We start from the raw sequence: 25,103 nt of genomic DNA, 5'->3' as shown, positions 1-25,103 counted from the left end.
CAATTTTTTGCTCCGATTTAGTTGAAATTTTGCATAGGGAGTAGAATAAATAATAGCCAGAAGTGATTTTCCAGCGAAATATAAAACCATCACACTATCACCCTTGAATTTCGCGATGAATAACTTTATTTCTGCATGCAATAGATCAAAATGCTTTAGTAAGCTTGTAAACAACAAAATTAACTGTCACTGAAATAAATCTGTTAGCTTCCAGACGAGCGGTATAGAAATTATGGCAACCTGATGGTGGTTGAAATACATATCCGTCACACTGTAGAACCGTATAAAAACTAAACTACGGACACTTCCCTCTCTCTCTCCCAAAATTAGACAAGCTTCTTAAAACGCTCGATATATAATCACATTACAATTAAACTCCCAAAAGTGGACATCTGCCAAATATGGACAAAATTTAGGCGACCTTGGGTGTCTACTTCTGAGCGGTTTCACTGTATTTAATCTACCTTTAATCTACTCTGAAAGAATAGTGCGGTGGAAACCATTAACTTTTATGTATATACGGAAAACAATATAAAGCTGCTATGAAAAAGTATATAAACTATGTTCTTTTTGGATCCGGAAGTGGTACGAATTTGGCGCACAAACGATGAATTTAACTGGGACTTGTAACATGATGTATCTGCAATGTTTTGTTACACTCAAAAAATTTACTTGAATTTAAAGATTTTTCTTGTCTTAAAGATTTTTTATATTGATTCCGAACCAAAGATGCTGCTTCTTTAGGGAGCTATTTAGCATTATACCTACACGGATGAAAAAGACTGTTTTTTATATGTTTGGCTATAAATATTATATGTTTGGAACACAAATTTTTAAACACAATATTTTTGAGTGCAAGCATATAATGTTCATAAACTAGCATAACATGTTTGGGACATATATGTTAATATGTTAGAACATATTATGTTTGGGACATAAAATGTTTGTAAATATAATATGCTTGGATGCAAACATATATTAATTTAGAAATAGCCAATAAACATATATGTGTTTAGTAACTTGGAGCGCTATTTAACAGGGAGCGATATTGAATTAAGTTGGTGGTTGTTGCTTGTTATTACAAAATTAACATTTTATTTTTCCTTGGGCAATTGATCAGCTACTTCTTTGATCCTTACAAACTGTGTGGTCCGCTGTTCGAATCCCCGTCCGGCAAAAGGTAAAATTAAAATAAAAAAAATCATACAATTGAATAATATCTTCTACAATGTTTGTATTACAGAAAAAGGTGCTAAGAACTAAAAAATCTCGTGGAAGTGAGAAAGATGTGGGGAATATACAAATAGGCAGAAACAAAATTTTGAGCATTCAGGTCGAAAACCTATGTTGTTAGCACCTATATTACCTGTTTATTTTCATAATTCATTATGATTGTAAATATATAAATAAATAAATAAAATTTTGAGCACAATATTGTTTGGGAGAATTTTTTTAAGCATATAATATTTTTGGGTGCAAAATGCTTCCAAACATATTATATGTTCACATAGTAACATATTGTTTTTTGGAAGACAACATTATTGAATTTGGATGCAAAAATACAAAATGTTTGGAAATTGACTCCCCAAACATATATTGTTGAGACCAATATGCTTTCAAACGTATTATATATTGGAAGAGATCAAACATATAAATGTTTGGGCAATAGCCAAAAATGTATATGCTTGAAGCAAAATATGTTTGGGAGTATATGTTACAGAAGCGATTTTTTGTGAGCGTGTATGCACTAAAAATTTTAAATATGATCTCACATTTTGGATTTTATTTCTGTTTTTGCCATATATCAACAAAGGTATTCAAGAATAAGTAAATAAAAAAAATTTAATTATAACAGAAACAACAAAGCAAAAAATATTTCTTTTCAGAAAAAAAATTTAAACTAACGATGAAAAATCCTAAAATAAGTATTAGACTAAAGGGTGATACGGTCAAAATTTGGTCAATATAAACTTGACGTATTTCTTTCAATTTTGCATTTAAAAAACCTGAACACCCCTCATTTTGAAGGTGTGTGTGTAAAATGTTGCTCCTATTTTGATTTTGGAATTCACTCTTCAGTTGTCAAAATGTCATCCAAGCAAGAAGAGCAGCGTATCAAAATTTTGCTCGCACATCGCGAAAATCCGAGCTACTCGCACGCAAAGCTGGCAAAATCGCTAAAAGTTGCAAAATAAAACGTTACAAATGTAATTAAAGTGTTTGGGGAACGTTTGTCGACAGCCAGGAAATCTGGATCGGGGGGAAATCGAAAACCGGAAGCCGCTGAGACGACAAAGAAAGTTGCCGGTAGTTTCAAGCGAAACCCTAACCTCTCTCTCCGAGATGCCTCAAATAAGATGGGTGTATCGTCTACAACCGTGCATCGGGCCGGACTATCGACTTACAAGAAGGTCGTGGCTCCAAATCGCGATGATAAACAAAATACGACGGCCAAAGCGCGATCTCGGAGGCTGTGGTAATGCGTGGTAATGGAGGACGAAACCTACGTCAAAGCCAACTACAAGCAGCTTCCGGGACAGGAGTTTTACACGGCAAAAGGAAGGGGAAAGGTAGCAGATATTTTCAAGCACATAAAACTGTAAAAGTTCGCAAAGCAATATCTGGTTTTGCAAGCAATCTGCACCTGTGGCTTGAAAAGCAGCATTTTCATAGCTTCTGGGATTGTCAACAAAGAAATTTACGTAAAAGAATGTTTGAATAAACGTCTGCTGCCTTTCCTGAAGAAACACGGTTGTTCCGTACTGTTTTGGCCGGATTTGGCATCTTGCCATTACGGTAAAAAGGCCATGGAGTGGTACGCCGCCAACAATGTGCAGGTGGTTCCCAAGGACAAGAACCCTCCCAACACGCCAGAGCTCCGCCCAATTGAGAAATACTGGGCTATTGTCAAGCGGAACCTAAAGAAGACCAAAAAACTGCTAAGGACGAGCAGCAGTTCAAGGCAAACTGGCTTTCTGCGGCGAAGAAGGTGGACAAGGTGGCTGTACAAAATCTGATGGCAGGTGTCAAGCGTGAGGCCCGGCAATTCGGATTTGGAAAAGCGAAAGCCTAACTGAATATTTTTCCTGAATTGAACTTGAAAAAGAAATTTAATTTGATTTTTTAAATAAACGATTTCACCGATTTACACGCGTTTTCCCTTGACCAAATTTTGACCGTATCACCCTTTATGTTTGAAGTTTTTTTATCCAATCCAAATATAAAAAAAATCAATATCTCAGTTAATTCAAAGATTATATATTTTTTCTTTTAAGGGAAATTTGCCTTACTTCAAAGACGTACGACTTTAACAAAGGAACGAAAGGTTTTAATGGGATTTTTTTTTTTTTTGCAGCAAAGATTTTAAAGTTTCTCTTAAGTTAAGAACTTTGTTCTTAATATTTAAAAGTAGGCGGCATTATCTTTCATACTACATTGAATGAAGAGTTTTCTTTTCTCAGGAACCAAATTTTAGACAAGCAAAGTTTTCTTTTGGTGCTAAAAAACTTTCTTTTAAAGCAAACAAACAAGATTCAAGATAATCGTTGAATTACTTATTATAAATTCGGCTGCCACCTTGGGCAATGGTTAGCATGCCCGCCTTGCATACACAGGGTCGTGTTAGGTTAGGTTAGGTTATGTGGCAGCCCGATGTATCAAGCTCACTTAGACTATTCAGTCCATTGTGATACCACAGTGGTGAACTTCTCTCTTATCACTGAGTGCTGCCCGATTCCATGTTAAGCTCACAGGGTCGTGGGTTCGAACCCAGTTTCGACAAAACACCAACAAGTTTTTCAGCGGTGAATTATCCCACCTCAGTAATGCTGGTGACATTTCTGAGTGTTTCAAAGCTCCTCTAAGTGGTTTCACTGCAATGTGGAATGCCGTTCGGCCGAGTCCGAGATAAGAGAGAAGTTCACCACTGTGGTGTGACAATGGACTGAATAGTCTAAGTGAGCCTGAAATATCGGGCTGCCACTATACCTAACCTAACCTACGCTGAAACAAATATTGTCATGAGATTTCAAAGATTTCAATTCCTTACAATACGAATGCGTTTTATGCTTAGCATAGAAGACGCATTTCTCTGTTATAAAGGTTTTTTCCTTGTCCGTAAGACGATGAACTTTTCTATAAAGTCGTTTTTTCCTTATTCAAATTAAAAATTCAAATTAAAAATGGGTATCTTAAAATGAAAGAAAATTTTGTTTGACTAAGGTCAACTTGTCTTTAATAATTGTGAAAAATTCTTCAAAATTAATGAAATTGTCTTTAAATTTTTTGCCTTTTTCCATCTTGACAACAAAGCAAAAAAGCCTTTAAAAATAGGAGACACTTTTCAACACTATTTTAAAGTCGATTTTTACTTGAGACATAGCATAATTTCTACTTCAAGCCGAGTCTGAATTTGAAAATGTTTAATGACTTTAATTGCACAATTAGTACAACAAACAGAAAAAACGAATAAATTCAAATTTGCTGTCTAGAATCAAGTACGCAAAACTTAAATTTAAAAGACAATTCTGTCTTAAAAGTATCCTTACTTAAATTCTCCGCTTCTTTGGCTAGGAATCAATACCAAAATCATTAGTGTAAAGACATACTGGCTGTTCGTGGAATTTTCGTTCGCCTCGAGACGAACGATTTGTCAAAAATCACATATTGATATATCGAAAACAAGAGTCTGTAAAATCCCAATTGTTTCGGTGTTCGATAGTAAATCATAAATAATGATTTCGTGACAAATTTCAGGATTTTCTATAAAATATATCTAAAGTTATTTTAATTTCAATCTAGACGAACGATTCGTCTAGAGTCGATTTTGTGTTTCATGAACAGGCAGATAGTCCTTGGAAGTGGGCATGCTTTTTTTCAGTGTAACCTATTATAAATTCCGACTTATTTGCTCCTGAAGAAAATACTTTAGAATAGAGGGGAATTTCGTTTGTCTAAAATTTCGTTCCGATGGAAAGTATTTTTTCTTTGGGTGTAGTCAATATTTTTGGAGTGTAATATATGGACATTTTCATTGAACAAATATGTATTCAAAATATTTTCATTTCAAAAAAGCCGCAGAAAAGCTTAAAATCTTTGGATGCAAGTTTTTGTTTTTTACACTCAAAAAAAAAAGGTGAACTCTCTATTTCACTAAAGCCAATTTAAATTTATTTTAGTTCATGGAATTATTATGTTTGGAGAAAGTTTCCTTTACTCTAACTCCCCACTTAGTTTCGATTCATTTCCCGATGTTATTTTAAAGTAGAAGCTGTAATCTAAATTTCCAAATTTCAGGATTTTCTATAAAATATATCTAAAGTTATTTTAATTTCAATCTAGACGAACGATTCGTCTAGAGTCGATTTTGTGTTTCATGAACAGGCAGATAGTCCTTGGAAGTGGGCATGCTTTTTTTCAGTGTAACCTATTATAAATTCCGACTTATTTGCTCCTGAAGAAAATAGTTTAGAATAGAGGGGAATTTCGTTTGTCTAAAATTTCGTTCCGATGGAAAGTATTTTTTCTTTGGGTGTAGTCAATATTTTTGGAGTGTAATATATGGACATTTTCATTAAACAAATATGTATTCAAAATATTTTCATTTCAAAAAAGCCGCAGAAAAGCTTAAAATCTTTGGATGCAAGTTTTTGTTTTTTTACACTCAAAAAAAGGTGAACTCTCTATTTCACTAAAGCCAATTTAAATTTATTTTAGTTCATGGAATTATTATGTTTGGAGAAAGTTTCCTTTACTCTAACTCCCCACTTAGTTTCGATTCATTTCCCGATGTTATTTTAAAGTAGAAGCTGTAATCTAAATTTCCTTAAAATATTTTTCGAAAAATGCGTAAATGAGACCATTTTACTACCGTACGTCTCTAGTAAATGGAAATTCATATTATATTAGATTCCCTTTTTGTATTTTTTGCACACTTCGACTATTATAGGTCAGACAGCGTTTATTTTCGCAAGGCTGTTTTGTCACAATTCAACGATTTCATATAGCTTTAAAAGCTAATTGAGGTAGGCCCTCAAAGTTAATTTTTTTTTTTCCTACATGCTGTTAGTACAGGTAAGAAAACAAAGAACAATTAAAGTTTTTAACATTACATACAAAGAAAATTTTCGTTGGTTCAATTTCAAAATAGAGCCAACGAAATTTTTTCATTGATACAACGAAACGTTTTCATTAAGACAATGAAAATGTTCGTTAATAGTACGAAACGTTTCGTTGACTAACAGAAAATTCGTTATAATAACGAAGAATATCGTTATATCAATGAATTGGCTCAATTTTAATGACACATTTCATTAATATAACGAAACTTTTTCTACCAGTGTATATTTAATACGGCAGTGAAAGGTTTAACGAACATGTTCATTTCACTAGTTTCGTGTCAAGTAAATGACATGTTCTTTATTCTAACCAAAGCCTTTAAAATAAACAAAAAGTTCCGGGATCCACCTAGAGTGATTTCTTTTTTATTTAGGGTATCATTTTATATTTTTAAAAATGTTTCAAATTCTACACTTCACCATAAGGACGCAACAATTTGTCCTGAGTATTTTTGGGACATTGAAAATAATTTCTATTGGGATGGGGATATCCATACCCAGCAAAAAAAATTGGAAGTTCTTCCAAAGGCACAACTTTAAAAGCGCTTCCAGAAGATGCACTCCCAATGATGTTCTTTATTTTAACTAACCAGGAATTTCTTTTAATTCAATTTGTTATAACTTGTTTTTTTTTATACTTTTAATGGGTATCTTTATACCCTCCATCATAGGATGGGGGTATATTAACTTTGTCATTCCGTTTGTAACACATCGAAATATTGCTCTAAGACCCCATAAAGTATATATATTCTGGGTCGTGGTGAAATTCTGAGTCGATCTAAGCATGTCCGTCCGTCCGTCCGTCCGTCTGTTGAAATCACGCTAACTTCCGAACGAAACAAGCTATCGACTTGAAACTTGGCACAAGTAGTCGTTATCGATGTAGGTCGGATGGTATTGAAAATGGGCCATATCGGTCCACTTTTACGTATAGCCCCCATATAAAGGGACCCTCAGATTTGGCTTGTGGAGCCTCTAACAGAAGCATATTTCATCCGATCCGGCTGAAATTTGGTATATGGTGTTGGTATATGGTCTCTAACAATCATGCAAAAATTGGTCCACATCGGTCCATAATTATATATAGCCCCCATATAAACCGATCCCCAGATTTGGCTTGCGGAGCCTAAAAGAGAAGCAAATTTCATCCGAACCGGCTGAAATTTGGTACATGGTGTTGGTATATGGTCTCTAACAACCATGCAAAAATTGGTTCACATCGGTCCATAATTATATATAGCTCCCATATAAACTGATCCCCAGATTTGGCTTGCGGAGCCTCAAAGAGAAGAAAATTTCATCCGATCCGGATGAAATTCGGTACATGATGTTGGTATATGGTCTCTAACAACCATGCAAAAATTGGTCCACATCGGTCTATAATTATATATAGCCCCCATATAAACCGATCTCCAGATTTGGCTTGCGAAGCCTCAAAGAGAAGCAAATTTCATCCGATCCGCCTGAAATTTGGTACATGATATTGGTATATGGTCTCTAACAACCATGCAAAAATTGGTCCACATCGGTCCATAATTATATATAGCGCCCATATAAACGGATCCCCAGATTTGGCTTGCGAAGTCTCCAAGAGAAGCAAATTTCATCCAATCCGGTTGTAATTTGGAACATGGTGTTAGTATATGATCTTTAACAAGCGTGCCAGAATTGGTCCATATCGGTCCATAATTATATATAGACCCCATATAAAACGTTCTCCAGATTTGACCTCCGGAACCTCTTGGAGGAGCAAAATTCATCCGATCCGGCTCAAATTAGGAACGTGGTGTTAGTATATGGTCGCTAACAACCATACCAAAATTGGTCCAATCACACAAAAATTGGTCCATATCGGTTCATAATCATGGTTGCCACTAGAGCCAAAAATAGTCTACCAAAATTTTATTTCTATAGAAAATATTGTCAAAATTTTATTTCTATAGAAAATTTTGTAAAATTTTTATTTCTAGAGAAAATTTTGTTAAAATTTTATTCGGTTCATAATAATAAAATTTTCATCATTGTCAAAATTTTATTTCTATAGAAAATTTTGTTCAAATTTTATTCGGTTCATAATCATGGTTGCCAGTCGAGCCAAAAATAATCTACCAAGATTTTATTTCTATAGAAAATTTTGTTAAAATTTTATTTCTGTAGAAAATTTTGTCAAAATTTTATGTCTACTTTGTCAAACTGAATTATATACGTATTAAATCGATCTTTTTTGATTTAATGTATACCACGTATGGACTTACATACAATTTAGAAGATGGTGTTAGGAGGTTTTAAGATACCTTGCCATCGGCAAGCGTTACCACAACTTAAGTAATTCGATTGTGGATGGCAGTGTTTAGAAGAAGTTTCTACGCAATCCATGATGGAGGGTACATAAGCTTCGGCCTGGCCGAACTTACGGCCGTATATACTTGTTTTTGTTTCAAATCGGTTAAATACAGAGTAAGGATTAATAAAACGATACAAATTATTTAAATTTTGTCAAAAAAGAAATGCTAAATCTATTCTATAAAAATTGCGAATTTTTGGAAATATTTGAGATCAAACGTTTCCGACAAGTGTTAGGTTATGTAGGTTAGGTTATGTGGCAGCCCGATGTATCAGGCTCACTTAGACTATTCAGTCCATTGTGATACCACAGTGGTGAACTTCCGACAAGTGTTAGAATCCATTAAAAATTATAAAAATTTATAAAAATTATTTATTTGACAAAATATCACAGAATTTTTTAATTTACATCCAAAACATTGAATTCGGATCACACCTAAAGAAGTGATGCAAATTCAGTGTAACGGCTGTTGAAATGGAGGACTTCCGTCCTATGAAAAGCGATGAATTTAACATGGGCACCACTTCCGGATCCAAAAAGAACATTTTCATTACTTTTTTGGCGACGCTTTTTTTTTGCTGGGTAGTGATGAGTTGATGGACATAGAAAAATTCCAATACAGACACTAAGAGAATGCGTGTTGGGAATTACATTTAATTAAATAGAATTAAGAATAACAACACGCAATACAATCTGGCTAAAATGGAACATTACAAAAAAAAAAACTAAAAACACACACACACACACGCATATGAACACGGATACACAGATGTCAATGAAGCCGACAAACTCACAACCACTACAATGGTCACTGTTACAATTTTATACACTGTAATATTACACGAATGATTATAGGGATTAAAGTATTTTCCACTTTTTTTGTAGTAAATTTAAGGAATGAGGGTTTGTATAAAAGGTTGTATTATTTTAAAGGTCTGTAAGACTTGTATCCCCTTGGGTATATAATTACTATTCATAAATTCCAGAATATAAATAATTCATATTTTCGTATCTAAAATTTGACCAATGGATATTTTTATAAAAAGAAAACATAAACCTTGGATTCAAAATTCAACATTGTATTCCGTAATTTTATATTGTAATATTTTTTTTGTTTTTATTTATTTCTTTGCTACACTAAGAACTTTAAAATATTTGCACTTCGTGACCAAGCTTAAAATGCACTTGTTTTCATATTTATATATTCACATGGCATCCTTTTACTTTTTAGGAAATTTTGCCTAGTAGTAGGTGGAAAAAGAAATCGCGGGAGTTTTATGGCCACCGGGGACACATAACGATGTAACCTCATGAAAAAATTATAAAAAGCACACGCACACACGCAGACTAAAGGACCGTGATAATTTGCACAGCACGTGTGAGATTTGGTATTACTGACTCCACCTTATGGCTGGTCTCCTAGTTTAACAAATGGAGGTCGTTGAGGTTTGTTTATTTTGTATTTTTTTGTTATAGTTTGAATTAATTAATTTTAATTAACTTTATGATCCTTCATAAATGGATTTATTTAAACCTCCTTTTTTTTGGTGTTCTTTTTATTTTTTATTTTTAGCTTACATCCGTTTATTTTGTTGTTATTGTATTTTAAGGAATTTAAATTTTCACACCAAAGGAATCGAAGAAATTCCAGCCATTTATTTGGAATTTATAGCAATTTTTCTTTTTGTTTAAGATTTATTTGATACCTCATCACATACAAATATTTCTCTTTTTATTTACTTTTTTTCTACACTTTTTTTCTTGTTATTTATATACCGGCCGTATAAGATATTTGTATTTCACTCTGATTTATTCATTTTTCTTTTCGTTAGATGCAAATAACGTTATTTTCCCTCATTCATTCTTTTGCCGATTTTGTATATGTATGTGTGTTTGTTTTAAAAACACAATTCATTCTCTTTTTAAACTGAATGTCGTAGGATATGTACGTAAAATTATACCCGTTCAGAGCATCTTTACCGGTTGCGATTTAAAATACGACTGAGGTAAATGTACTCGTCATTTTCCCAACAACTTTTCTCGGCTAACCACTTGAAAATGGGGTTTGTTTCGTTCACCCAGTAATAGAAAGGGGGGTGGTGATGATGGAGTAGGTTAAGAAGTTAGTTAGTTGGAGAACTAAAGCTAGCAAGAGAAAGAGAGAGAGAGAGAGAGAGCGCTTTGATTTAACTTCGCAAAATAGTGGGATACATTGTAAGCAGAGACGAAAATCTATATGGAGTTGAAGAGAATATGCTTTCTTTCTCTTTATGAGTGGCAAATTATGCCAAATAAAATCAGGACCTATATTGACATAAGCTATAGGTGATAATAGAATTTTGCCAGAAATTAAATTAATGAACACTTTTTTCATTATACAATGTTGTACATCCAGATGACATAGAAACTCATAGCGGCATATCTATATATGTGTGTTTATATTGGCTTAATACAGGACTCTCTATGGATATAAACGAACTCTATAAACACGAAGTCAATAGTATTAAAACAGCTTAACACGAGATTTCAATTTCTCTTCTCATACAACCACATATACATCTCTTGGCAATGCAAAGGAATTTCAATAACCTTTCATAGTATTCATCATGGAAAAAATGTATAAACAAAACAATTGTGTCACAAGTGCTCTCTTCTTACTCTCTGTGTTTATTCTTGTCAACTCTCCCCCACAAAAAAAAAATCTCTTCCTCGCTCATAATACAAGCTCGTTTAACTTCAATACTCCTAACGCCATCTATAGGATACTCGTTGAACTTTATACATAACTTGTCTATATGTTATGTTTTTGTTTCAACCACCATCATCAATCGTTTTGTCTTGTCGTAGGTCAAGTTTAACTTCGGGTAATGCATGCAAACATCGTGTGGTGGTGGTTAGTTACTGGTGAACTCTTAAACTTGTTTTTAAGAGAACTTGGCAATACACTCTTTCAATATTAGTTCAAAAATTAAACGCTAAACGTAGAAATGTCGCTGCTTTCAACCTACAACTATAGGGAGAACCTTAAAAAGCTAAAAGTTTTCAAATGTAAAGCTTTGATAAAATTCCAATACAATAACATTTTATACGAGATAGTGAAATAAAATTATCTACCTTACCAACTTTATTCCGATAAAGAAAAACGTCGTGGAAAGCTAAGGGAATATAAAATAGCAGCATATTCCAAAATGGGCTTCTTAAATTAAAATTTTAAATAAAATTAAAATTTAACTAAAATTAAACAAAATTAATAAAAAAAATAAAATTGTTGGCTACGCTGATGATAATATGCTCAACGCAAACTTCGCCAAATCTTGACACACGCGAAAGACTGGCTAGACCCGCACGGCTTACAATCAGTGTTGCCAGTATTGGGAATTTTTCTCCAAATCGGGGATATTTTTTCGTGGATGGCGACAAACATTTTGTGTTCGAGACTTGGGGATTTGGTGGGGAATTTTCACAAATTTGGGGATTTTTGTGGAGAATTTCCGAAATCTGTTCAGTATAATAAACCAGATTAAGAATTATGGTTTATATAAAATTCTTAACTTCTACATGCTTAAAAAAAGGCTTAAAGAAGTACAGAGAATATCCAAAATATAAAAAAAAAAACATTCCTCCTCTTTATTCTACGGCATTTATTTGGAGGCCCAAGAGCTACTTTATAATTTGCTCTTTTTCCTAAGAAATTTTTTTACTATTGTGAAATTATTTCTAAGAACTCATCTGCGTACATCACTGATTTGGAAAATATATCCCATACATATAGAATAGAGTACATATCGGGACAACAACGCTTTTTGATCGATCACCCAATTTTTTTTCTATACTATTTAGTAGAACTAAATTTTAAATTAAAACAAGTAAGGAAAGTCTAAAGTCGGGCGGGCCGACTATATTATACCCTGCACCACTTAGTAGATCTAAATTTTCGATACCATATCACATCCGTCAAATGTGATGGGGGCTATATATAAAGGTTTGTCCCAAATACATACATTTAAATATCACTCCATCTGGACAGAATTTGATAGACTTCTACAAAATCTATAGACACAAAATTGATGTCGGCTAATGCACTAGGGTGGATCACAATGTTAGTAAAAAAAAAAAAAATATGGGAAACATTTAAATCTGAAGCAATTTTAAGGAAACTTCGCAAAAGTTTATTTATGATTTATCGCTCGATATATATGTATTAGAAGTTTAGGAAAATTAGAGTAATTTTTACAACTTTTCGACTAAGCAGTGGCGATTTACAAAGGAAAATGTTGGTATTTTGACCATTTTTGTCGAAATCAGAAAAACATATATATGGGAGCTATATCTAAATTTGAACCGATGTCAACCAAATTTGGCACGCATAGCTACAATGCTAATTCTACTCCCTGTGCAAAATTTCAACTAAATCGGAGTTAAAAATTGGCCTCTGTGGTCATATGAGTGTAAATCGGGCGAAAGATATATATGGGAGATATATCCAAATCTGAACCGATTTCAACCAAATACGGCACGCATAGTTACAATGCTAATTCTACTCCCAATGCAAAATTTCAACTAAATCGGAGCAAAAAATTGGCCTCTGTGGGCAATTGAGTGTAAATCGGGCGAAAGCTATATATGGGAGCTATATCTAAATCTGAACCGATTTGGCTGATATTTTGTTTTTCGAGACTCATAAAATATTCGGATGTACGGAATTTGAGGAAGATCGGTTGATATACACGCCAATTATGACCAGATCGGTGAAAAATATATATGGCAGCTATATCTAAATCTGAACCGATTTTTTCCAAAATCAATAGGCATCGTCTTTGAGCCGAAACAGCACCCTATACCAAATTTTAGGACAATAGGACTAAAACTGCGAGCTGTACTTTGCACACAAAAATACATCAACAGACAGACAGACATCGCTAAATCGACTCAGAATTTAATTCTAAGCCGATCCGTATACTAAAAGGTTGGTCTATGATTACTCCTTCTTGGCGTTACATACAAATGCACAAACTTATTATACCCTGTACCACAGTAGTGGTGAAGGGTATAAATACACATATTGATCGAACTCCCATTTTTATTTCTCGAGTATTAGACGATGATTTGCACAAGAAACGCCGATGAGGGCTTGTATCGGATGATATTTTGAGCACCCGCCTCCTGGTTTTGTGTTTTGAAATTTGCATTTGAATTTTGTAACTCCATATAACAAAAATTGCACATTTTTCCAATTTTTAATTTTTTACGGAGTTTCTATAGCAGAGTCTATTCCTATTCTTGTGGGGAATTTTAAATTAAATTGAGGATTTTTGGGGATGAAGGCATTCCATTTTGGGGACAAGAGCCCGGAAAATACTGGCAACACAATTAGCCGTGCAAAAGAAGGAAATACTAACGAAACGAAATAGAGATATACGACATGGTAATCCCAACAAAGCAGTCAATCAAGTACTTGGGACTAAGGCTGGACTCAAAACTAACGTAATCCAAGCAGATAGAGTACGCAGATGGATGAAAGTTGCTACGATAACGACGCAACTGAACATAGAGGCTCACTTCCAAGCAGAAGAAGGATACGCATGGAGGTGATTAAAATCCTCTAGGGATGTGAGATCTGGACGTTGACGATACAGAGATGGACTATAGCGACAAATCTGCTCTGTTAAGCTCTTCGGCATAACGCACGGTATCTGGGGAAGCCACATTAGCTGCGTACTTGATACCGAACATACCAAAAAGGGTCAGGAATTCGATGGCAGGAACAATGGAGAATCGAGACAAAGGGCAGATGGACACACCAACTTATAACTGACATACAGTTATGGCGAGACAATATATGAGACGTATTACATGACTCAGATGATCTCTGCATCGTATGGGGAAATGCAGCTCAGAGAACTGTATTTACGAAGAAGAAGAGGACGCAGATGATGCAGAAAGGAAAAAGATTGACATGGACATTCAGACATGAGTAATGAAACTAGAATCTGAATGCGGACTAGAAGGAGATGATCACGGACTACGTGGGGTCTACCTTGAAGTAATGCGAGAGCGGTTCCGAGGTGGTAATCATACCGTGAGGGAGGAGGGATGGGTTTTTAGCAGTTAGCCGATTGTAACGGAGTCCGGCACACGTGTCGCACTGTCAGATGCATAAAGCATTTTCCTACCCTTACGCGCACAAATAAAATAAAATTATATAATATTAAATTAAATTAAATTAAATTAAACTAAATTTGTATGTGAAAGTGGATATAATTAAACTTGTGTCAAATTTTAACATATTTTATAACACGCACGTTTCGGCATCTATTATTTGGTTTACGGAGAAATTTTTTGAAATATTCATAATCAGAAAACAGAGTACTTACCTCCATATTGCCGCCTAATTTTGGTCCAGCTTGGGCCAAGTACAAAGTTGACGATGAGGCAAAGACCAACTCTTGTGGGTCACGTTTCACCGTTGTTGTCTCCTTCTCCTCACAGTTGTAGTAATAAACCACTTTATCGCCCATTACCTTAAAGGCCAATGTAACCCATTTCTTAGGTTCATAGGTGAGTTGATAAGTAGCCAATCGTTTGCTTATTGGGCTTGTATTTGCATCAGTGTAGAGCAATGAAACATTCCAAGTATCCTTGATAACCGGTGAAAAATGCAAACCAAATTGCACTACGGTATCCAAAGGATCAACAACACTAAATAGATAACCTCCTTTAGCCGAAGTAGGTTGAAATGTCGTCTGAATAGCAAAGGCATTAAGTTTTTCGGGTAGTATCATGCGATACGGTGACTTAATATCAGCTATTTGCAAAATTTTATAGGCTGGGAAACCATCTTCGGCATAATCGAATTCTATGCCATTTAAATTTTCATTTATCATAGCCAGTAAATCGAATTCGGCAAGGGCATCTGTGAAATTAAATGAAAATATTAATAGGCATGTTAAATGAAATGTTTTGAATGAAAACTTGTAGCGATATATCTAAAGCATCTTATGCTGAAAATAAATACAAAATATATAAACTGATGGATATCTACATGAACATATTTTAAGCGTACAGACAAAGACACAATTAAATAAAAATTCATAGATATTCACTGACTTAACATAAGAAAATAAACCTTCATTAAAAAGATTCTAACGAGACCATCAGAATCCACTATTATGTATTACGTACAAGGTAACTGTCACTGTCAGAGCTCCGAAGAACTAGGATGTTTACAAGATGAATCTGAGAAGATATACGAGAACTGAGAAGGGCTCAGCTCAACTTTTGGACTGATTGTAGTAGTATTGAAAACAAGTCGAGGCTTTCAGACTACAGAAGGTGTTAGCATGAACTAACTCCGTTCCGGGTTTCATTTGAACATCGGAGGGTCAGTGAGCAGATGCTGGAGATGCTACTGGACATGTTGGTGGAAGTCAGATGGCTGAACCATCCTCTGGCAGTCCCATAGACGCTCAACTATCATTTCCTATTGCGGAAATTGTATCGGAGTCTAGAAATTTCAACCGTCGAACTGAACGGACGTGCTTTCAAAAATCGGATTAATTAAATTTACCGTGATAAGTACTTATTACGAATTCCAAGTTTGGTGATATATCAAGCCACCATCCAACGAAATTCAACGTCATCCACTGGGTTGCCAACTTCGACGGAAGTTATCAATCTGGGTATTAACCTCTACACGCAAAGAAAAAAAAACGTTTGGAAAACGTGTACCGAAAACGTTTTTCTTTTGTTAGAGGTTTTTGAATTGCTTCGAAAATTTTAAACTTTTATCACCAAAAAAATTCGTTTGTTACAAAATTTTTATTTTTTCAATAAAAAAAGTTATTTTTGAAATAACGACACAGTCCATTTCGTTTATATCAAACACTGTTCTTTTCTGACTTTAGGTCTTTAATAAGACACATTTTACAGTTCAAAATTTAATATAGCACAATGTAATGTTGAACATTTTTTCGGAATCTTCGGAATATATCTGGAATATATGTAAAAAAAAACAAAAGCAAAAAAAAAAACTTTGGCCGAAGCAGGGATCGAACCCACGACCCTTGGCATGAGAGTCGGACGTAGCTACCACTGCTCCACGGTGCCAAACTAAATGTTTGTTTCTGTTAAATAAACTTTGTTTATTCGGTTCGTCGGCGCCGCAAGCTATGCTATATAAATATAACTTATATGGATATTTATCTATTGATGACCACAACAGGTACATAGCTCAGTGGTTAGTGTGTTGGCTTACAATGTGCATGGTCCGCGGTTCGATTCTCCGTCCAGGCGAAAGGTAAAAAAATTTTAAAAATTTATAAAATCGTATAATTTCTTCTACATTGTTGGTATTACAGGAAAAGGTGTTAAAAACTAAAAATCCTCGTGGATGTGAGAAAGATGTGAGGGACAATGCAATTAGCAAGAAAATAATGTTTTTTTTTTTTTTGAGCTAGTCTTTATGAAATTGTTTTTACATCCTGGAAAAGAATAAACGTTTATCACAAAAAGTATATACTTTTCTTCCAAATACACTTCCTTACAGCGAAAAGCAAATGAAAAACGAACTTTGTTTGTCTAAAATTTCGTTTGGGAGGAAAGAATTATTTTTTTGCGTGTAGATCAATTAGCCGATCTACAGACGGCTCGAAAGGTTGCGACACGAAATCCAACCTTTCCTAGGGTAACGACATAAAAGGTGATAATCTCTCAGGAAAGATGTTTAAGGAACGCAGACATGCTTTAGAAATACTACAGAAATTAGGGTCAGTCGACCCAAGCACGCGTTGGCTTAGCAAACCAATTCTTAAAAATGTGCGCAAGGAATTCTTGAAGCTGATAATATCGAACGATCGCAAGATAATTTGCCACGACAACACGAGACAGGTTGGTATCAAGGACAACTCTATAGCTCTCTGACGATCAGAGGGATATAGATTGTTTAAATCTAAATGGCGAAGTGGTTTTCAGGCTGAAATATTAGCAATACATGAGGTGGCAACTGTCTGCTCTCACGTTATGGAAACGCCATCACAATCACCTGATCAGATCCATTTTTGTCGGCCGCCGCCGACAAAAATGGATTGGCTTCCCATCAACAGTTGGAGATATTATACAGAGAGCCCTCCGGATGACTGAGAAATGGGCGAAAGAGAATGGTCTTGGAGTAAATCCTGCAAAGACAGAACTAGTCATGTACTGCAAAGATCGCAAAACTTTCACGGTTAGGCCCATTTCCTTAGGGGGTATTGAAATTCCCTTTAGGGAGTGTGCAAAATACCTTGGCGTTATTTTGGACAGGAAGCTGAACTTTAAGCTTAAAATTGAAGAAAGGGCGAGGAAAGCAACGGTAGCTTTATAGTCGTGCAAAAAGGCAATAAGGAAAAAGTGGGGACTAAAACCAAAAATTGTACATTGGCTATACACGGCAGTGGTTAGACCTATAATGCTATATGGTGTTGTAGTCTGGTGGCCGACACTTCAGCAACCGACAGGTTTGGATAAAGTTCAGCGTATGGCGTGCTTGTGTATTTCAGGCGTATTCAGTAAGACAGGAACAGATTCCCTTAATGTCATGCTGCATCTATTGCCTTTAGACATTTTGGTCAAACAGTCAGCTGCAACAACGGCTGTGCGGTTGCGCGAGCTATCGCTGTAGTCTGAAAAAATGTACGGCCACAGTTCGGTCCTCAAAATAATGCCAGATGTGCCTAACTTAGTGGATTACACTCTGACGAAACCACTTTTCGACAAAAAGTTTGAAACTCAAATTCCCAACAGTGAGGCATGGTGTACACAGACCCCGGCGAATAAAAGATATATAGATTTCTACACTAATGGCTCAAAATTGGATGGGCAAGTGGGTTTCGGAGTATATTCTAAAGATCTGGAACTTCGAATAGCGAAAAGATTACCTAATCACTGTAGTGTTTTTCAGGCTGAAATATTAGCAATAAAAGAAGTGGCGAATTGGCTGAGAAGTAATGTTCCAAAACTTGTTGGCATTAATATATACTCAGACAGTCAAACTGCAATAAAATCCTTGGACTCTGTGTTCCTTTACTCGAAAACGGCCATGGACTGCCGCAAATGTCTCAACGAGATGGCTGAGCAGTACAATAGTCACCTAATATGGGTTCCTGGCCATAGGAACATACCGGGGAACTGCGAAGCAGATGAATAAGCAAGGCTAGGAACTACCTTACATATTCCAGGGGAACTAGAATCTGTTGGTATACCTCTGGCCACCTTCAAGCTCTTACTGCGTGAGAAGGCTGTTATGATGGCCAATATTCGATGGAAGAATTGCAAGGGTTGTAACGATATCAAGCAAAAATGGCCCCATTTAAACTTAAACCGCACACTAGATATGCTAGTGTTCTCAAAACGTCAGATACCACTTCTGATATCTGCTATAACGGGTCGCTGCCTGATGGGCGAATTTGCAAAAACTATTGGTGCGAAGTATAACGACTATTGTATGAGCTGTCATGGTGCGGAGGAAAAGGAATCAATTAAACATCTCTTGTGTGAGTGTCCTGCATTTTGTGTAAGGCGTAAGCAATTTTTAAGGGCTTATAGTTTTAGATTACTGGCGGACCGCGAAAACGTTAACTTAAGCAGTCTGTTAATGTTTTTGGAACAATCTGGTTGGTTCAACAAAAGAAAATAATAGAGAAGGTAAAACTAGAAGTGTCCATATGTAATAGGTACTTTTAGTTAAATGTGGTATAACAATGGACTGAATAGTCTAAGTGAGCCTGAAACTTAATCGGGCTGCCACTTTAACCTAACCTAACCTATAACAGTTAAAAATGTGCCTAAAGGAGGCATGAACAAAATTGAACCCGCTTACTGCAATAAACTGGTAGAACCAATTCCAAATAGATTAAAGGTCATTCGTAAAAACAATGGAATGCCAGCAAAATATTAAAAGTAAAACAGGTATATACGGCCGTAAGTTCGACCAGGCCGAATCTTACGTACCCTCCACCATGGATTGCGTAGAAACTTCTACAAAAGACTGTCATCCACAATCGAATTACTTGCGTTGTGGTAATACTTACCGATGGCAAGGTATCTTAAAACTTCTTAACATCGTTTTCTAAATTGTGAGTTAGTCCATACGTGGTATATATTAGACAAAAAAGTTATGTATAGGTAAGTCTACAAATAATTACGAATCGATATGGACTTTTGCACTGTACGTGGAGAGCCAGAATTGAAATATGGGGGCTACAATTATGAACTTGATATGGACCAATTTTTGTGTGATTGGGGATCGATTTATCTGAGGGCTTTATATTACTATAGACCGATATGGACCTAGTTAGGCATGGTTGTTAACGGCCTAATACTAGCACAATGTAGCAAATTTCAACTGACTCGGATGAAAATTGCTCATCCAAGAGGCTCCAAAACCAAATCTCTGGATCGGTTTATATGAGTCCATATATGATTATGGACTGATATGCACCACTTTTGGCATGGTTGTTAAATATCATATACTAACACCACGTACCAAATTTCAACCAGATCGGATGAATTTTGCTCATCCAAGGGGCTCCGGAGGTCAAATCTGGGAATCGGTTTATATGGGGGCTATACATAATTATGGACCGATTTCGACCAATTTTTGCATGGGTGTTTGAGGCCATATATTAACACCACGTACCAAATTTCAACTGAATCAGATGAATTTTTGTCTTCCAAGAGGCTCCGGAGGTCAAATCGGGGTATCGGTTTATATGGGGGCTATATATAATTATGGGCCGATGTGGACCAATTTTTGTGTGGTTATTAGAGACCATCGTCTGAGACCCATCGTTTAGTATATCGATCGTCTTAGAATTAAATTCTGAGTCGATTTAGCGATGTCCGTCTGTCTGTCTGTCTGTCCGTCTGTCTGTCTGTCTGTCTGTCTGTCTGTCTGTCTGTTCATGTATTTTTGTGCGCAAAGTACAGGTCGCAGTTTAAGTCCGATCGTCCTCAAATTTGACACAGGGTCGTTTTGGGGAACAAAGACGATCGCTATTGATTTTGGAAAAAATCGGTTCAGATTTAGATATAGCTGTCATATATATTTATCCCCGATCCGGTCATCATTGGCGTGTTTATCAACCGATGCTCCGAATATTTTATGAGTCTCGAAAAACTTGCAAAATATCAGCCAAATCGGTTCAGATTTAGATATAGCTCCCATATATATCTTTCGTCCGATTTAGACTCATATGGCAACAGAGGCCAAAGTTTACTACCGATTTTCGTGAAATTTTGCACAGAGAGTAGAATTGACATTCTACCAATGCTAGCTAAATTTGATTGAAATCGGTTCAGATTTAGATATAGCTCACATATATAGCTTTCGTCCGATTTGCACTTATATGGCTTCAAAAGCTAGAGTTTTGTCCTGACTTGCTTCAAATTTTGCACGAGAGGTAGGTTTAACGGTGTCGTTATGTGTGCCAAATTTGGTTAAAATCGGTTCAGATTTAGATATAGCTCCCATATATATCTTTCGTCCGATTTGGACTTATATGGCCTCAAAAGCCAGAGTTTTGCCCTGAATTGCTTCACATTTGGCACAAGGAGTACGTTTAATAGTATCGGCAAGTGTGCCAAATTTGGTTGAAATCGGTTCAGATTTAGATATAGCTCCCATATATATCTTTCGCCCGATTTACACTCATATGATCACGGAGGCTATAGTTATACTCCATTTACGTGAAATTTTGCAGAGATTGCAGAATTATTATTCTAACTATGCATGTCAAATTTAGTCACGATCGGTTCAAATTATATATAGCTCCCATATATACGTACACCAGAGTTGGAGACTGTTTCATATTCTAGACCCATTTTCAATGAGATTTTCCTCCAATTGACTGGATAGTTTCCACAGAGAATATATTTAGTATGATATTTAAGTGTGTCAAGTTTGATCTAATTTGGTTCAGATTTAGATAAAGCCTCCATATATTCATTCTTCCGGTTTATAAAAATAAGGCCAAAATTCCTACATTTGACACAAAATTCTGTGATGATTTCCTCATATCTTAGTCATATCCTAACCACTGTAATGCCAAAATTTCCACAGAACGGTTGAGTTTTAAATAAGGCTCCAAGTCGCCCGAATTGGCCAAATAATATATACACACCCACAATTGACCACATATCTTGGCGAGATCTAACCAATATCCTTGTAAAATCGCCACTGCTGAGTAGCCAAAATTGTAAATATTACTCAAATTGCCCTATATCTCGAATACATATGTATCACCTGATAAATCATAAATGCACTTTTGTATAATTGTATTAAAATTTCTCTCGCTTCATATTTCCCATATTTTTTTACTATGTTAACATTGTGTTTCATCCCAGGGCGTTAGCCGATTTAAATTGTAATTCTAGAGTTTTAGTAAAAGTACAAAAAATTGTCTCCATTAAAAGTATTTGTATCTGGAAATGCAAACCTTTATATAGCTCCCAGCAAATTTGAAGTAGTTGAGAGTCTACATAGTGGTGAAGGGTATAATATAGTCGGCTCCGCCCGACTTTAGACTTTACTTACTTGTTTTTCTATTAGTTATCACCAGTTCATTTGCCTTCGCGTTTCCTCTTATTCCGGCATATCCCGGAACCCATACGATGCTGATTCTGCCGTATTGTGCGAATCCGTTGCTACCCGATCGAAACGTAATGTCTGCTATTGCCTCCGACAATCTGCGAAAATGTTCACGTTTTGTGGATTCGTGCTATTTCCGAACCATTTAACGTACTCCGTTATGGCACGCACTTCTGCCAGTAGAATTGGGATGTGATCCGGTAATGGAAATAGGATCTCAGTAACTTGGTCCTCCACATATACTCCCAGTTCCGTTCCACTGGTGAAGCAGCTATCTCCCTCTAGTATCCTTTCTGTCCCATACTCCCATGACCATCTTACAGCCGTTAGAATGTCACACTCGGCAGCTATGGCCACATCAGGTATACGATCATAGATTATGGGGTATAAAATATTTTAATTTATCCATCCGTTAAAATGAAAAAATGACAAAGTATATATACATCCCATATTGGCGAATATAAAAATTCCGGTCCCTGGGACTTCTTTATAATTTTTATACTCTCCACCATAGGGGGTATATTAACTTTGTCATTCCGTTTGTAACACATGGAAATATTGCTCTCAGACCCCACAAAGTATATATATTCTGGGTCGTGGTGAAATTCTGAGTCGATCTAAGCATGTCCGTCCGTTGAAATCACGCTAACTTCCGAACGAAACAAGCTATCGACTTGAAACTTGGCAAAAGTCGTTGTTATTGATGTAGGTCGGATGGTATTGCAAATGGGCCGTATCGGTCCACTTTTTTAAACGGACCCCCAGATTTGGCTTGCGGATCTTCTAAGAGAAGCAAACTTCATCCGATCCGGCTGAAATTTGGTACATGGTGTTAGTATGTGGTCTCTAACAACCATGCACAAATTGGTCCACATCGGTCCGTAATTATATACAGCCCCATATAAACCGATCCCCAGATTTGGCTTGCGGAGCCTCTAAGAGAAGCAAATTTCATCCGATCCTGCTGAAATCTGGTACATGGTGTAAGTATGTGGTCTATAACAACTATGCAAAAATTGGTCCACATCGGCCCATAACTATATATAGCCCCCATATAAACCGATCCCCAGATTTCGATTGCGGAGCCTCTAAGAGAAGCAAATTTCATCCGATCCTGCTGAAATTTGGTACATGGTGTTACTATATGGTCTTTAACAACCATGAAAAAATTGGTTCACATCGGTCCATAATTATATATTGCCACCATATAAACCGATCCCCAGATTTGACCTCCGGGCCTCGTGGAAGAGCAAAATTCATTCGATTCGGTTGAAATTTGGTACGTGGGGGTAATACATTATCTCTAACAATAATGCAGGAATTGGTCCATACCGGTCCATAATTATATGTAGCCCCCATATAAAGCGATCCCCAAATTTGACATCCGGGGCCTCTTGGAAGAGCAAAATTCATCTGATTCAGTTGAAATTTGGTACGTGGTGTTAATATATGGCCTCAAACACCCATGGCCTCAAACGCAATCCATGGTGGAGAGTACATAAGATTCGGCCTGGCCGAACTTACGGCCGTATATACTTGTTTTCGATTGACTTTGTAAATGCTGTATTGCTTATTCAAAATAAAGATTAATGTTATGAATATGCCTGAAAGTATGCTAATATTTCTAATGAATTGAACAACATTAGTGATGCTATGGAATGAAGTCTAGCAAATGAATGTTTGTTATCTATAAAGTAATAACAAAACACAAACCACAATCATCTTCCTCATCGCTATATATCCCAGCTATACAATAATTTTATAATGGGAAAAATAATAACATTTAATTCAATTAAAATAACATCAGCCCCACTCACCTTTAATCGCTTGACCGGTTAATTCTATGCTATGAACCTGATTCCTGCTCGCTGCAAGCATGAAAAGCAGGAACCAAAATATTTTGCGCCAAGAACTGTAATAAAACGGAAAGAGAAAATAATAAGTAGAATAAATACTTTTTTTCAACAGGATGTCAATTAAATTCATATGTAAAAATAATATATAATACTATAAACATAATATCATGTATCGATGGGAAAGCATTAACAGAACTAACTGCACGGATGAAAAAGACTGTTTTTCATATGTTTGGCTATAAACATTATATGTTTGGAACACAAATTTTTAAACACAATATTTTTGAGTGCAAGCATATAATGTTCATAAACTAGCATAACATGTTTGGGACATATATGTTAATATGTTAGAACATATTCTGTTTGGGACATAAAATGTTTTTAAATATAATATGCTTGGATGCAAACATATATTAATTCAGAAATAGCCTATAAACATATATGTGTTTAGTAGCTTGGAGCGCTATTTAAAAGGGAGCGATATTGAATTAAGTTGGTGGTTGTTGCTTGTTATTACAAAATTAACATTTTATTTTTCCTTGGGCAATTGATCAGCTACTTCTTTGATCCTTACAAACTGTGTGGTCCGCTGTTCGAATCCCCGTCCGGCAAAAAGTAAAATTAAAATAAAAAAAAATCATACAATTGAATAATTTCTTCTACAATGTTTGTATTACAGAAAAAGGTGCTAAGAACTAAAAAATCTCGTGGAAGTGAGAAAGATGTGGGGGAATATACAATTGGGCAGAAACAAAATTTTGAGCATTCACGTCGAAAACCTATGTTGTTAGCACATATATTACCTGTTTATTTTCATAATTCATTATGATTGTAAATATATAAATAAATAAATAAAATTTTGAGCACAATATTGTTTGGGAGAATTTTGTAAGCATATAATATTTTTGGGTGCAAAATGCTTCCAAACATATTATATGTTCACATAATAACATATTGTTTTTTGGAAGACAACATTATTGAATTTGGATGCAAAAATACAAAATGTTTGGAACTTAGACTACACAAACATATATTGTTTAGACCAATATGCTTTCAAACATATTATATATTGGAAGAGATCAAACATATAAATGTTTGGGCAATACCCAAAAATATATATGCTTGAAGCAAAATATGTTTGGAAGTATATGTTACAGAAGCGA

General features: G+C 35.5%; 1 protein-coding gene across 4 annotated transcripts in view; it reads right to left on the bottom strand.

The window, feature by feature from the left end:
- The window catches only part of Mp (collagen XV/XVIII-type protein multiplexin), a 1,363,033-nt gene that overhangs the window by 1,047,913 nt on the left and 290,017 nt on the right, over positions 1-25,103 (bottom strand). For all 4 annotated transcript variants that reach the window (XM_075303610.1, XM_075303614.1, XM_075303611.1 and 1 more), the window contains 2 exons: positions 23,902-23,996; positions 14,835-15,373 (listed from right to left, as the gene is read on the bottom strand). In XM_075303610.1, coding sequence (XP_075159725.1) covers positions 14,835-15,373; positions 23,902-23,996 — 634 coding nt within the window. The remainder of the gene's footprint in view (positions 1-14,834; positions 15,374-23,901; positions 23,997-25,103) is intronic.

The sequence above is a fragment of the Haematobia irritans genome, chromosome 4, assembly GCF_050003625.1.
Source record: "Haematobia irritans isolate KBUSLIRL chromosome 4, ASM5000362v1, whole genome shotgun sequence".
Classification (NCBI taxonomy): domain Eukaryota; kingdom Metazoa; phylum Arthropoda; class Insecta; order Diptera; family Muscidae; genus Haematobia; species Haematobia irritans.
The sequence above is the reverse complement of the archived record's forward strand: the minus strand, read 5'-3'. Positions and strand labels throughout refer to the sequence as shown.